At 35.1% G+C, this 12,614-nt stretch overlaps 1 protein-coding gene across 2 annotated transcripts in view; it reads left to right on the plus strand.

Annotated features, from left to right (window-relative positions):
• Frmd3 (FERM domain containing 3) overlaps window positions 1–12,614 on the plus strand; it is a 194,689-nt gene that overhangs the window by 115,291 nt on the left and 66,784 nt on the right. For both annotated transcript variants that reach the window (XM_028873960.2, XM_028873961.2), the window contains exon 6: window positions 7,662–7,785. In XM_028873960.2, coding sequence (XP_028729793.1) covers window positions 7,662–7,785 — 124 coding nt within the window. The remainder of the gene's footprint in view (window positions 1–7,661; window positions 7,786–12,614) is intronic.

A 12,614-nucleotide genomic window follows, 5' to 3' on the forward strand; every position in this document is an offset into this window, starting at 1 on the left:
TATTGTCCATTCTGGAGAATAACAAATAGCATTGGAAATAGCTTATAATGCCTGGGGAGAGGTCTGTGAGAACTCATTAGCCAATAACTCAAAAAGAGGCAGCCCAATCCTGGTACTAGGAGTTTAATTTCCTAGCATATGGCATCTAGTTTTAATCTACCCCAATATATAATAAATCATAATGATTTTACTGTTAGTTGTTCCTTCTCCAAGACTTCTCTATCCTCTCTTTCCCGCCCCAATCCAACTTAATCTTTCTTATTTTGCCCATTGCCCCTTTGTAACATTATATTCTATTTCATCTGTCTTGAAAAAAAAATCCCTCCTCTACATGGGCTCCTATTATTTGTCTAACTTCTATGGATATTCCAAATGAAACATATGTATTTAAAATTTAATAGCTAACTTCCATATGTAAGAGAAAACATGCAATATTTGTCTTCATGAATTTTGATTGTTATACTCAAAGTAACTGTTCCCAGTTCCATTCATTTATGTGCAAATTTTATTTCTTAACAGCTTGAATAATCTTCTATTGTGTATGTGAAACATTTCTATGCATCATTAGTTGATAGAGATCTAGACTGTTTCCATTTGATGAATATTGTGAATAAAGTATCAATGAACATAAATGAGTATGCATCTCTGTAGCAACAAAATCTATTAGATATATGTTCAAGAGTGGTATAGATAGAATTCAAAGAAGTACTAACAATAACACTCCTCAAAATATTCTTCAAAACAAAAACTTGAAGGAAAACTTTAAAATTCTTTTTTTATAAAGCCAGTATTATCTTAATACCCATACCAGACAAACACGAATAAAAAATGGAAGATTATAGACCAACATATCTGATGAGCATAGCACCAAAATTCTCAATAAAACACTTCCAAATTAAATTTAAAAAACGTATCAGAAAGATTATCCACTGTAATCAAGTTAACTTCATCTAAGCGCTGCATGAATGATTCAACATAGTAAATATTTTTTTAGAATAATCCAAAAAATAAATGCACTGAATGCCATTTCATTAAATGCAGAAAAGAACTTTAACAGAAACAAATATTTCTTCATGACAAAGTCCTAATGAAAATAAGGAAACAAGTGGCACATCTTAACATTATGAAGGCAATTTACAACAAGCTCAGGACCAACATCATTCTATCTGGAGAAAAAGTTAAACCATTTCCACTAAAACCAGAAACAAGACAAGGATATTTACTGGCTCCATTCCTATTCAATATGCTATTCAAAGTCCTAGCTAAAGCAGTGAGAGAAGTGAAGGAGTTCCAGACGATACAATAGGAAAGAAGAAAGTAAGTCAAAGTATCCTATTTTGCAAATGATATGATTTTATGCATAAAAGACTATAAAGATTCCATCAGGAAGCTTCTACAGCTCATAAATATGTTCAACAAAGTAACAGATTACAATATTAAGGCAAAAAAATCAGTAGCCTTCTTATATACAAACAACAAACAGACCAAGGAAGATATAAGGAAAATAATAACACTCACAATGGGCTGAATAAAAAGTGAAATAGATTGGAACAAACCTAACAAAGAGGTAAAAAATTTATCTAATAAAAACTTAAATGAATTGAAGGAGATACCCGAAGATGAGACCTCTCACATTCATGGCTTGCTAGGATTAGCATTTTGAAAATGACCATCCAATTGAAAGCAATTTACAGTTTACAATCCCATTCAAAATTCAAACATAATTTTTTGAAAAAAAAAAAATTTAAATCTGAAATTTAATATGGAAACAAAAAAATCTCAAGACAGCAATAACAACACTGAAAAAAAACTTTAGATATCACTCTTCCTAGTTTTTAATTATACTGCATGGTTACAATAAAAAACAATATGTTAATAGAATAAAGACAGATACATTGATCAATGGAATAAAATTGAAGACCCAGACACATATTCACATATCTTGAGACACCTGATTTTTTTTTACAGATTTGAAAGATACACACTAAAGAAAATATAACATTTTTTTAAAATATTACTCATGAAACTGGATAGATGTATGTAAATGAAGAAAACTAGATATATATCTTTTGCTCTGCACAAAACTAAACTCCATATAGATTGAGGACCTCAACATAAGACCTGATAATTTGACACAGATCTTTTCCTTCATACTTCCTAACCGCCCAACCCCTGTGTCTCATCCACCAATCCCCATAGGTATTCTATGGGAACCTGCTAGCCAAGCCAGCCAGAGGAGGTGGCAGGTAGGTGAGCATGTAGCAGATACATGATCCTTATATCTCCTCTACTTCCTCATCTATAAATCCAGTCCCCCAGTCGCATCCCCAGATCAGTAGCACACCACCTGCTGTGGCTTTGCCTCCCTCACTGCTCCCATTCTCAAGGGACTAAGCAGATCCTGGTGGCATACCTTGCTTTCCTCCTTCCTATGATACCCTTGACCCCGTTTCTAGCCCATTCCCATTTCTAAGTGTCAGCACTCTGTACCTATAAACATATTCTACCCAGAACCTCAGTGGCCACACCTGGAAGGATCTAAGAAGCATTCCCTATCAGCAAACTCACACAGCTACTATAATTTCTTACTAACCAGCAAGGGCAACAGAAACCAAAGAAGAGAATGCCCACCAACAAAGATAAGTCCAGACATTAGCAACTAGTATTATAATAATCTCAAATCCTGATGCTTAGATGCCAGTGTAAAAACACAATCAGTAACTGTCAGGACAATGCGTCTCCAGTAGAGTCCAGCAACCCTATTACAGTAGGCTCTGAGAAAAGCAATATAGCTGAAGTAAAAGAAAGGAACTTCAAAATTGCCTTTATGAATATATTATAGATGTCATCAAAGAGAAAATTAATAAACTCCTTAAAGAAATACAGGCAAACACAAACAAACAATGAAAGAAAATGAAGAAAACTGTTCAAGACATGAAAATGGAGATAGAATCAATAAAGAAAATCCAGACTGAGGGAATTCTGTAAATGAAAACTTTACGAATTCAAGCAAGAACTACAGAGACAAGTTCCACCAACAGAATAGAGGAGATGAAAGACAGAATCTCAGGAATTTAAGATACAATAGAAGAAATGGATACACCAGTCAAAGAAAATCTTATATCTGAAATCTGACATAAAACATCCAGGAATTCTCAGATATTATGAAAACATCAAATCTAAGAATAATAGAAATCGAGGAAGGAAAATCCCATCTTAAAGACACAGAAAAAAATTAACAAAATCATAGAAGAAAAATGTCCTAACCATACAGGAAGAAATGCCTACAAAGGTACAAGAAGCATACAGAACACTAAATAGACTGGACAAGAAAAGAAAGTCTCCTAGGCACACAACAATCAAAACATTAAATGTGATGAACAAAGAAGGAATACTAAAATCTGCAAAGGGAAAAGACAAAGTAATGTATAAAGGTAGACCTATTAGAATTAATCCTTACTGCTCAGTGGAGCTTGTAAGAGCCAGAAGGGTCTGTCTATAAATGCAACCCCACAGAAGGTGATAGAAGGAAGACTTTAACCTGAAGGGGTTAACCCAAGAAAACACAGGAATAGATATAAGCAGAACACCAAATCAAAAGGGAGAACACCACAACAACAAAGTAATGGGAATCAAAATGCTGCTCATTGATAACTCTCAAAATCAATGGTCACAATTGCCCAATAAAAAGACATAGACTAACAGAGAAGATTAGAAAACAGGATCCATCCTTCTGCTGCATCTAGGAAATACAGCTCAACATTAAGGATGGACATCACCTCAAGTTAAATGGATAGAAAAAGGTATTCCAAGAAAATGGGCATAAGACAAGCCAGTGTAGCTATTTTAATATTCATCAAAATAGACTTCAAACCAAAACTAATCAGAAGAGATAGAGAAGGATACTAAATATTCACCAAAGGAAAAATCCCCCAACAGAATATTGCAGTTCTTAACATCTATGCATCAAACACAAAGACACCCAAGCTCATAAAAGAAATACTTCTACAGTTTAAATCACATATTGACCCTCACACAGTTATAGTGAGTGACTTCAGTACCCCACTCTAATCAATAGGCAGGTCATCTAGACAAAAACTAAACAGAGATACACTGGCTCTAACTGGTGTCATAAACCAATGGACCTAACAGATATTTACAGAACGTTTCACTTAAACACAAAAGAATATACTTTCATATCAGAAGTTTATGATATGAACATTCTCCAAAACTGACCACATACTTGGACACAAAGCAAGTCTCAACAGATAAGAAAATTGGAATAACACCCTGCATCCTATCTGACCACCATTAATTAAGATTGTATATCAACAACAACAAAAGCTTACAAACTCATGGAAAATGAACAATGGATTCCTGGATATAAAATGAGTTGAGACAGAGATGAAGAAATATATGAAATCTTTAGAATTGAATAAAAACAAAATACAGCATACCCAAACTTATACTGCAATGAAGGCAGTACTAAGAGGCAACTTCATGAGACTAAGTACCTACAAAAAAAAAAAAGAACAAAGAGCTCTCATAGTAGTAACTTAACAACACACCTGAAAGTTCTACCACAAAAAGAAGAAATAACACTAAAAAGGAATAGATGGCAAGAAATACTCAAACTCAGGGCTGAAATCAAACAGAAACAAACAAGAAATACAAAGACTCAATGAAACAAAGAGTTAATTATTTGAGAAAATCAATGTTTTGCAAATACTTAGCCAAATTAACTAAAAGTCAGAGAGAAAGGATGAAAATTAATAAAACTAGAGATGATAAGGGGACATAAAAACAGACACAAAGGAAATCCAGAGAATCATAAAGACATACTTGAAAAAAACTGTACTCCATCCAGTTGGAAAACTTAAAAGAAATGGGTGAATTTCTCTATATTTATCACCAACTAATGCTAAATCAAGATCATGAAAGAAATATAAACAGAGCTATAATACCTAATAAAATAGAAACAGTAATTAAAAAAATCTACCAACCCTCCCCCGCCCCCACACACACACAAAGTCCAGGTTGTAGCACAGAGTTCTATCAGACATTCAAAGAAGAGTTAACCTCAATAATCCACAAATGATTCCACAATATAGAAACACAAGGAACATTGGCTAATTCTTTTTAGAAGGTAACAGTCACCCTGATAACTAAAGCACACATAGACCCAACAAAGATAGAGATCAATTTCCTTTATGAACATAGATGTAAAAATACTCAATAAAATGTTGCAAAGCAAACCCATGAACACATCCATCATGACCAAGTAGACTTCATCCAATAGGTACGGGGATCATTCAACATACGTAAATCTATAAATGTAATGAAATATAAGCAAAATGAAAGACAAAAAATGATCATTTCATTAGAAGAAGAAAAGGCCCTTGACAAACTTCAGCCCCCATCATGATAAAAGTCCTGGAGAGATTAGGGATACAAGAGACATACCTCAACATAATAAAGGCATTGTACAGAAATCCCATAGTCAACATCAAATTAAATGAAGAGAAACTCATAGTATTTCCACTAAAGTCAAGAACAAAATAAGATTGTCCAGTCTTTCCATACCTGTGCAACATAGTGCTTAAAATCTTAGCTGGAGCAATAAGACAATTGATGGAGATCTAGGGGATCCAAATAGGAAGGAGGAAAGTTGAAGTATTTTATTTGCAGATGATATGATAATATACATAAATGGACCCTAAAACTTCCACCAGGAAATACCTCCGGCTGAAAATCACTTTCAGAAAACTAGTAAGATGCAAAATTAACAAACAAAAAAATTAATGGCTTTCCTATATACAAATGACAAATTAACTGAAAAAATAACCAGGAAAATAAATAATATCTTTGACTATAGCATCAAAAATACAACGTACCTTGGGGTAACTCTAAACAAGCAAGTGAAAGAGATGTATGATAAAACAAACAAACAAAAACCTTAAGACAGGATAGCTAAAACAATCCTGAACAATAAAAGAATCACTGGAGATCTCACCATCCTTCATCTCCAATTATACTACAGAGCTATAGTAATAAAAACAGCACAGACAAGATTTCTCTGACAGAGGTGGCTTTCATGATTCCCAGAAGAACAGCTTATTAAGAATCTAGGCTTTTGTTCTTCCTGTCAATTTGTGAGTAATAAATCTTTTTAAAAGACATAATCCTGAGCTGGGTGGTGGTGGCACACACTAATCCAATCCCAACACTCAGGAGGAAGAGAAAAGTGGGTCTCTGTGAATTCAAGGCCAGCTTGGTCTATGGATAAGTTCCAGGACAGCCATCTCTGTTGAGGAGGAGAAGAGGAGAGAGAGAGAGAGAGAGAGAGAGAGAGAGAGAGAGAGAGAGAGAGACAGAGACAGAGACACAGAGAGAGACAGAGAGAGAGAAGGATGAAAAAGAAAGAAAGAAGAAAAATAAGAAAGAATGAAAGAAAAGAAAGACCTGATATCTTAAATCTGACAGAAAGAAAGTACAGTATATATTTGAACTTATAGGCACAGGAAAGACCTTTAAACTAAATCTCTTCTCTATAGCAAAAGACATAGTTATTTGAATGAAGTGGCAACTTACAGAATAGGAAAAAAATGTTTAATGGCTGTGTTACTAGCAGTATTAGTATCTACACTATACAAGAAATTGAAAAGAAATAAACATAAAGAAAATAACCCAATCCTAAAGTGTGTCATGAAACAAAATACAGTTTGCAGAAGATGAAATACAAATGGCTGGTAATAGTGTATCATGAACTAGAGTTTGATACTTGTTTTCAATTATGACTGAACTTTAGAGCCACAAGAGGGGAGGTCTTATCATTATCCATTGGGGAAATATAAATTAAAAGTGCTTTGTGATGTCATCCTACTGTGGTTGGAATGGCTAAGATTCAAAAAGAGTAATGAAGAAAAATGCTGAGGAAACGGGAACGCCTATTTATTGCTAGTGGGAGTACACACTGCTACAGCCATTATATCAGTGTGGAAGTTCCTCAAAGAGCTGAAAAAGATCTACCACAAAACCTTATATATATATATATTTATAGCATACAATATGGCGCTTTGAAGATGTGCATTTTATGGTTTCTAAATTCAAGATATATATGTATATATAATTTTGTGTGAACACTCCAAATCTATTTTACTTATTTTTAAAAATATTATACAAAGTATACTCACTATGTAGCACGATAGATATCTTGAATGTATTTCTTCTACATGATTGAAATTTTATATCCTTTGACTAGCTCTGGAGGGTGTTATTATTGATGATAACAGTGTGATTTTGCTATGAACATTGCAATGACTGCAGGTCCTACACATCTGTGGAAAATCTGAAACAATAAAATTGTTCAGCACCCTAAATATCAACAGTGCCCTAATGAAAAACAACAATGCTTTAAATTGTTTTAGGACACAGAAAATGAGGCACAGAAAGAGTTAACAGGTACTCACACTCACATAGTCAGATGTGAACACGAATATGTCTCTGGAAAATGAGACTGGTGTTCTCCCAGGAGTACAAATTCACTATATTGAATAAGCTCAGTCTATATTCTTATTCGGGACAGTGAAAGACGGTATATATGTGCCCTGAGTGTGTTGTTTTTAATTTCTCTCTTTTTCTCCAATTTTTGATGGTTACAGCTGAGTTCGGTGATTATTATCCTGATGAGCATCCTGAGAATTATATCAGTGAGTTTGAGATTTTCCCCAAGCAGTCACAGAAGTTGGAAAGAAAAATCATGGAAATTCATAACAATGAACTCAGGTAATTTGAATATATAAAAATGAAAATAAAAATGAAAAAGCATTGTTACTATATAGAAAATTAGAATCATGTGAAGTACTGTTTCAAATGTGAGTAGACAGCTTCAGGTTGCAGAGAAACATTTCTGGGCCCTACAAAGGATGATTTAGCATCTCAATTAGTGTAAGATTTTTCCAAGATAGTGCCTATGAGTGATCAGACATGAAAAAGGTATGTATTTTCTTATGCAAATATATTGCTAGCCTTTCTGAGTTTCCAAAAATATATCCAAGGTTAATAAGCCATCTTTGCATATTTGAATCTTGCTTTTTCCTTTCTCGTGGCCCTTGCTAGAAGTGTTGACTTTAAATAGAATTGAATTCATTGAAAAGGTTCCATTTTCTTAACTGATTTCAAAATGATGAGATTTAGTGTATGTTATTCCTTTGCTTGTCTCTAATACTTAGAATGATAACTTTAGAGTGATAATTGTCAGAGAACCAAATTGAATAGACTATCACTGAGTACCAGATACCATGCTATTGTATACATTGAACATACTGACTCAATTAATCTTCACAGCAATGTAGGAAGGAAATATTATGGGTTTTTTTTCTCCATTATGTATGTAGGAACTGAGTCCAGAGAGGTTAAGCAACTTGTACATTTCTGGAATTTGAATTCAAGCATAAGTAGATGGAGCAAAATGAAGCATGCTTAGGAATCATTGCCAACTTGTAATTCAGGTAACTTAGGTATGCTAGTCTGCAGTTAGTTGGAATTTAGCTCCTATACAAATCACAGAAAAATAATGTGACAATAGCATTGATAGGAAGTGCTATGATAATTATGATGAAGAACTAGATACTAGTTTTTCTCTCCTCCTGCTGTATGGGCCTCTAATAATCAAGAAAGTAGTGCCTGTGGCACTCTTGTTTTTTCATTCTCACAATACATGTATGATTACTCAAGGTGGCAGCATGTTTCAGGTTAGAAAATATAACTTTTGTTTTCAGAATTCTTAGACATCACAACATTGTGCCTATTTCAGAAAATAATACACAATTTCTATGGCTTGCCTTAAAGAATTTTCCGTTAAAGAAAATGTGTTGGAAATATATACAGAATATTCACTATTCTCTCTATATTTGGGAAATAAATTTACTATATAGAACAATGACTCCAGTATTCCAGTTAATGGAACTGTGGTATAGAATTATTCTCCTTAGGAATAATGTGATCAGAGTTATTAGATGAGTAAGTTGCATTCATTGCATGGGTTGGTAGAAAAGGTAGCTCTTCCATGGCTAGAAGTTGCAAGGCTTTAAATTCTTGGTGAATATTGCAATGACAAACATGTATGGAGTATTTCCAGGATGCCAAAGTATAATGCAAAGGGGTTTCTGAACACTATTCTGCCCTATCCTTCCAAATTTTAAGAAGCAGGCACTATTTGTGTGCCCATGAAGGTCAAGGAAGGTAGATCTTGAAGAGGACAAAGAATGTTTCCTGTTAGTTAACATTGATGTCAGAACATGATCCATTAGTTACCTAACACTAATGCCCACATTACTCCTGCACTGGGCAATACTAGGAAGCAAGTAATTATTCAGGTGCTCCAGTAGCAAGGCCTGAGAAAGTGTCAGGACAAAAAGACCACAGATGTCAACTGTGGTTGTTTGAATGTGAGTGTCCCTCATAGGCGTATAGATTTGAAGAAATGAGTCGCAGTTGGTGTGTCCTTTTTGGAGAAAGAATCTAACTGTGGGTGGGCTTTGAGAATTTAAAACATTACTGTTGCTTCCATTTCCTCTCTCTCTCTCTCTCTCTCTCTCTCTCTCTCTCTCTCTCTCTCTCTCTCTCTCTCTCTCTTCCCCTTCCTGTTTGTGTCTTAAGAAGTGACCTCTCAGCTTACTGCTCCAGTTGCCATGTCTGCTGGCTACTACACTTCACTAATATGGTGGTGGTGAACTTTTACTCCTCTGGAAACATCAACCCAAATAGACGCTTTCAGTCAAAATGTCTTACCACAGCAGTAGAAAGATAAGTAATATAGCAACCTGTAATGCTGTGCCCAGAAAAACTGCAAGAGTTGAAGGAGAAAGAAAAAATGTCCATGATATAAATGAAATAAAAGAATTCATGTTCAACAAACCAGCCCACAGAGAATGCTGGAAACAATACTTCAAACTAAACACAGGAAAAAACATAAGCAAGAAACTACAGAAAGAAGACAAATGAAGCTGTAATTATAGAAACACAAAATAGGACTAAAAATTTAACAATCAGAAAAATGACAGTCATCAACACTTTTCAATAATAATTTTAAATACTAGTGACCACAACTTTCCAATCAAAAGACAAAGGTAGGTTAATGATATGGATTAAGAAACTAAATCAAAATCCATCTTAAAGTGAAAAGATGGGAAAGAGATTCAAAGAAAATGAGACCAGAAAACAAGCAGGTGTCAATATCCTATTATCAAAAAAAAAAAAAAAAATGACCTTACCTGACAGGTGCTATGAAGGTGGAAATCAGAAAAATGAGTTTAACTGGGGTGGGCTTAGGGAGGACAATGCAAAGGGAGAGGAAAAGTACAGGGATACATAACACTAAAGATGTTTGAAAAAGTCTTAGGACATAATTTTATGTTTATCTAAAAGTACATGTTCTATAAATATATCTATAGATAGATGATACATATAGAGATAGATGATAGAGAGGTAGATAGATTATAGAGATAGATGATAGATAGATAGATGATAGATAGATAGATAGATAGATAGATAGATAGATAGATAGATAGAGTTTAAATGGAGTTATGCCATTATGCCATTGGGGTGATGTTACTACCCATGAGACCCATAGACTATTTAACAAAAGCTGTTATAACAGTCATGAGAAATCTCCTATCCAGTTATTGATCAAGAGAGTCCAAAAGACCTCTAAGACAATATAGGCTATTTTACTTGCCCTTGATTGCATCCCAAATTTCGAAGGTAAATCACTAGTGCTGAAAAAACCATACACTTTGAACACAGGACTTGGCATATCAAGATGCAAGTGACCTGCCAGTCTCCTCCCTGAAGACTATCTTTTATAGAACTAAAAAAGTGTTGTGCAAGAAGCTGTCAAGGGGGAAAATAAATCAATAGTCCTACCCAGCTGCAATGCCTATGAGCCACAGCAATTGCCGGCATGGCAAGATATACTCAGAATTGCAATAGTCACACCTAACAGCTGTCTAAGTGGACTTGAGTCCAGTTCAATAGGAGGGAGTTCATGCCTGGTAATATAAACCTTACCCGTGGCTGGTGAGACAATGGAAACTAGAGGAGAATTTGCACTGTCCTTTTCCTAAACCAGTATAGTTTTTAACAGCAGGGGAAATACTTAGAACCACAGATGAGTGTAGCTCTCACCCCTCATCAAAGAAGATTCTTTTGCAACAAATGAGACCATTACAGAAAGACACAGTATTCAAAATGCAAAGAACAACTGACCATGGTGTACCCAGGCCCAATTGATTCATCTACAACACAGCCCCTAAGCATTTGGCTGAGAGACTATCACAGTAGGTAGGCAAAGAAAAAAATGGCAGGAGCCAGAAGACCAGGACATTTACTGTGAGTTTATATAGGACAGGGAAGTTGCAGTCATGAAGTCAAAATAACACAGTAGCCTTAACAATATGCAAACAATGACAACACTATTTGATATCCAATGTAGGTGGTGTGCTGGCTAGTCTTTTTGTCAACTTGACTCAAGATGGAGTCAGTGGAGAGGAGGGAGCCTCAATTGAGAAAATGCCTCAATAAGATTGGGCAGGCCTGTAAGACATTTTCTTAGTTAGTGATTGATATGGGGAAGGTCCCAGCCCATATGGGGAAGGTCCCAGCCCATTGTGGGTCTGGCCACCCCCAGGCATGTAGTCCTGGATTCTATAAGAAAGCAGGCTGACCAAGCCAATAAGCAGCACCCCTCCATGGCCTCTGCATCATCAGCTTCTACCTCCAGGTTCCTGCCATATTCAGTTCCTGTTCTGGTGTCCTTCAATGATGAACTGCAATGTGGAAGTAAAAGCCAGATAAACTCTTTGCTCCCCAACCTGCTTTTGTTCATAGTGTTTCATCACAGCAGTAGAAACCCTAACAAAGATAGGTAGCGAAAAGGCCCTACCACTAGATGAAGAGCTACAGGTAATTAATAACTGCTAAGAAAGGAAGAATCAGCCTTTACCAGGGGTAAGGCCTTTAATTGGTTAACCAATACCATGTGATTAGTACTAAAAACATAAACATATGAGTAACATTACATGGACTCAGAGCTTATAGTTATGAATTTATAAGCCTATATACATGTAACAAAAAAATTAAAAAAGAAAAGAAAAAAGTCAGGTGGTTGTGGGTCACACCTTTAATACCAGCACTGGAGAGGCAGAGGCAGGTAGATATCTGTGAGTTCGGGCCTGTCTGGTTGACAAAGTGAGTTCTAGGAAAGCCAGGGCTACACAGTGAAACCCTGTTTCCAAAAAGAAAAAAGAAAGAAAAAAAGAGAAGAAAAAAGTAATTAAGAAACATAATACAGTATCAATCAGATATAACAAAGTAGGATGCTTCTTTATAATCAAGGGAACAGTTAATCAAATTAATCAAGAGGACATTACAACCTTAATATATGTGTACTAAACTCTGGGGTGCTAGATTTCATAAAAGCATACTACTGTAATTAAAGGCACCCATTAACTCCAATTCAATAATAGTGGGTGACTTTGGTACCCCATTCTCTGCAATAGACAAGTCATCTAGAAAAAATTTAAAAGAAACATCGAAATAGATGACATCATATA

This window comes from Peromyscus leucopus, chromosome 2, assembly GCF_004664715.2.
Source record: "Peromyscus leucopus breed LL Stock chromosome 2, UCI_PerLeu_2.1, whole genome shotgun sequence".
NCBI lineage: Eukaryota > Metazoa > Chordata > Mammalia > Rodentia > Cricetidae > Peromyscus > Peromyscus leucopus.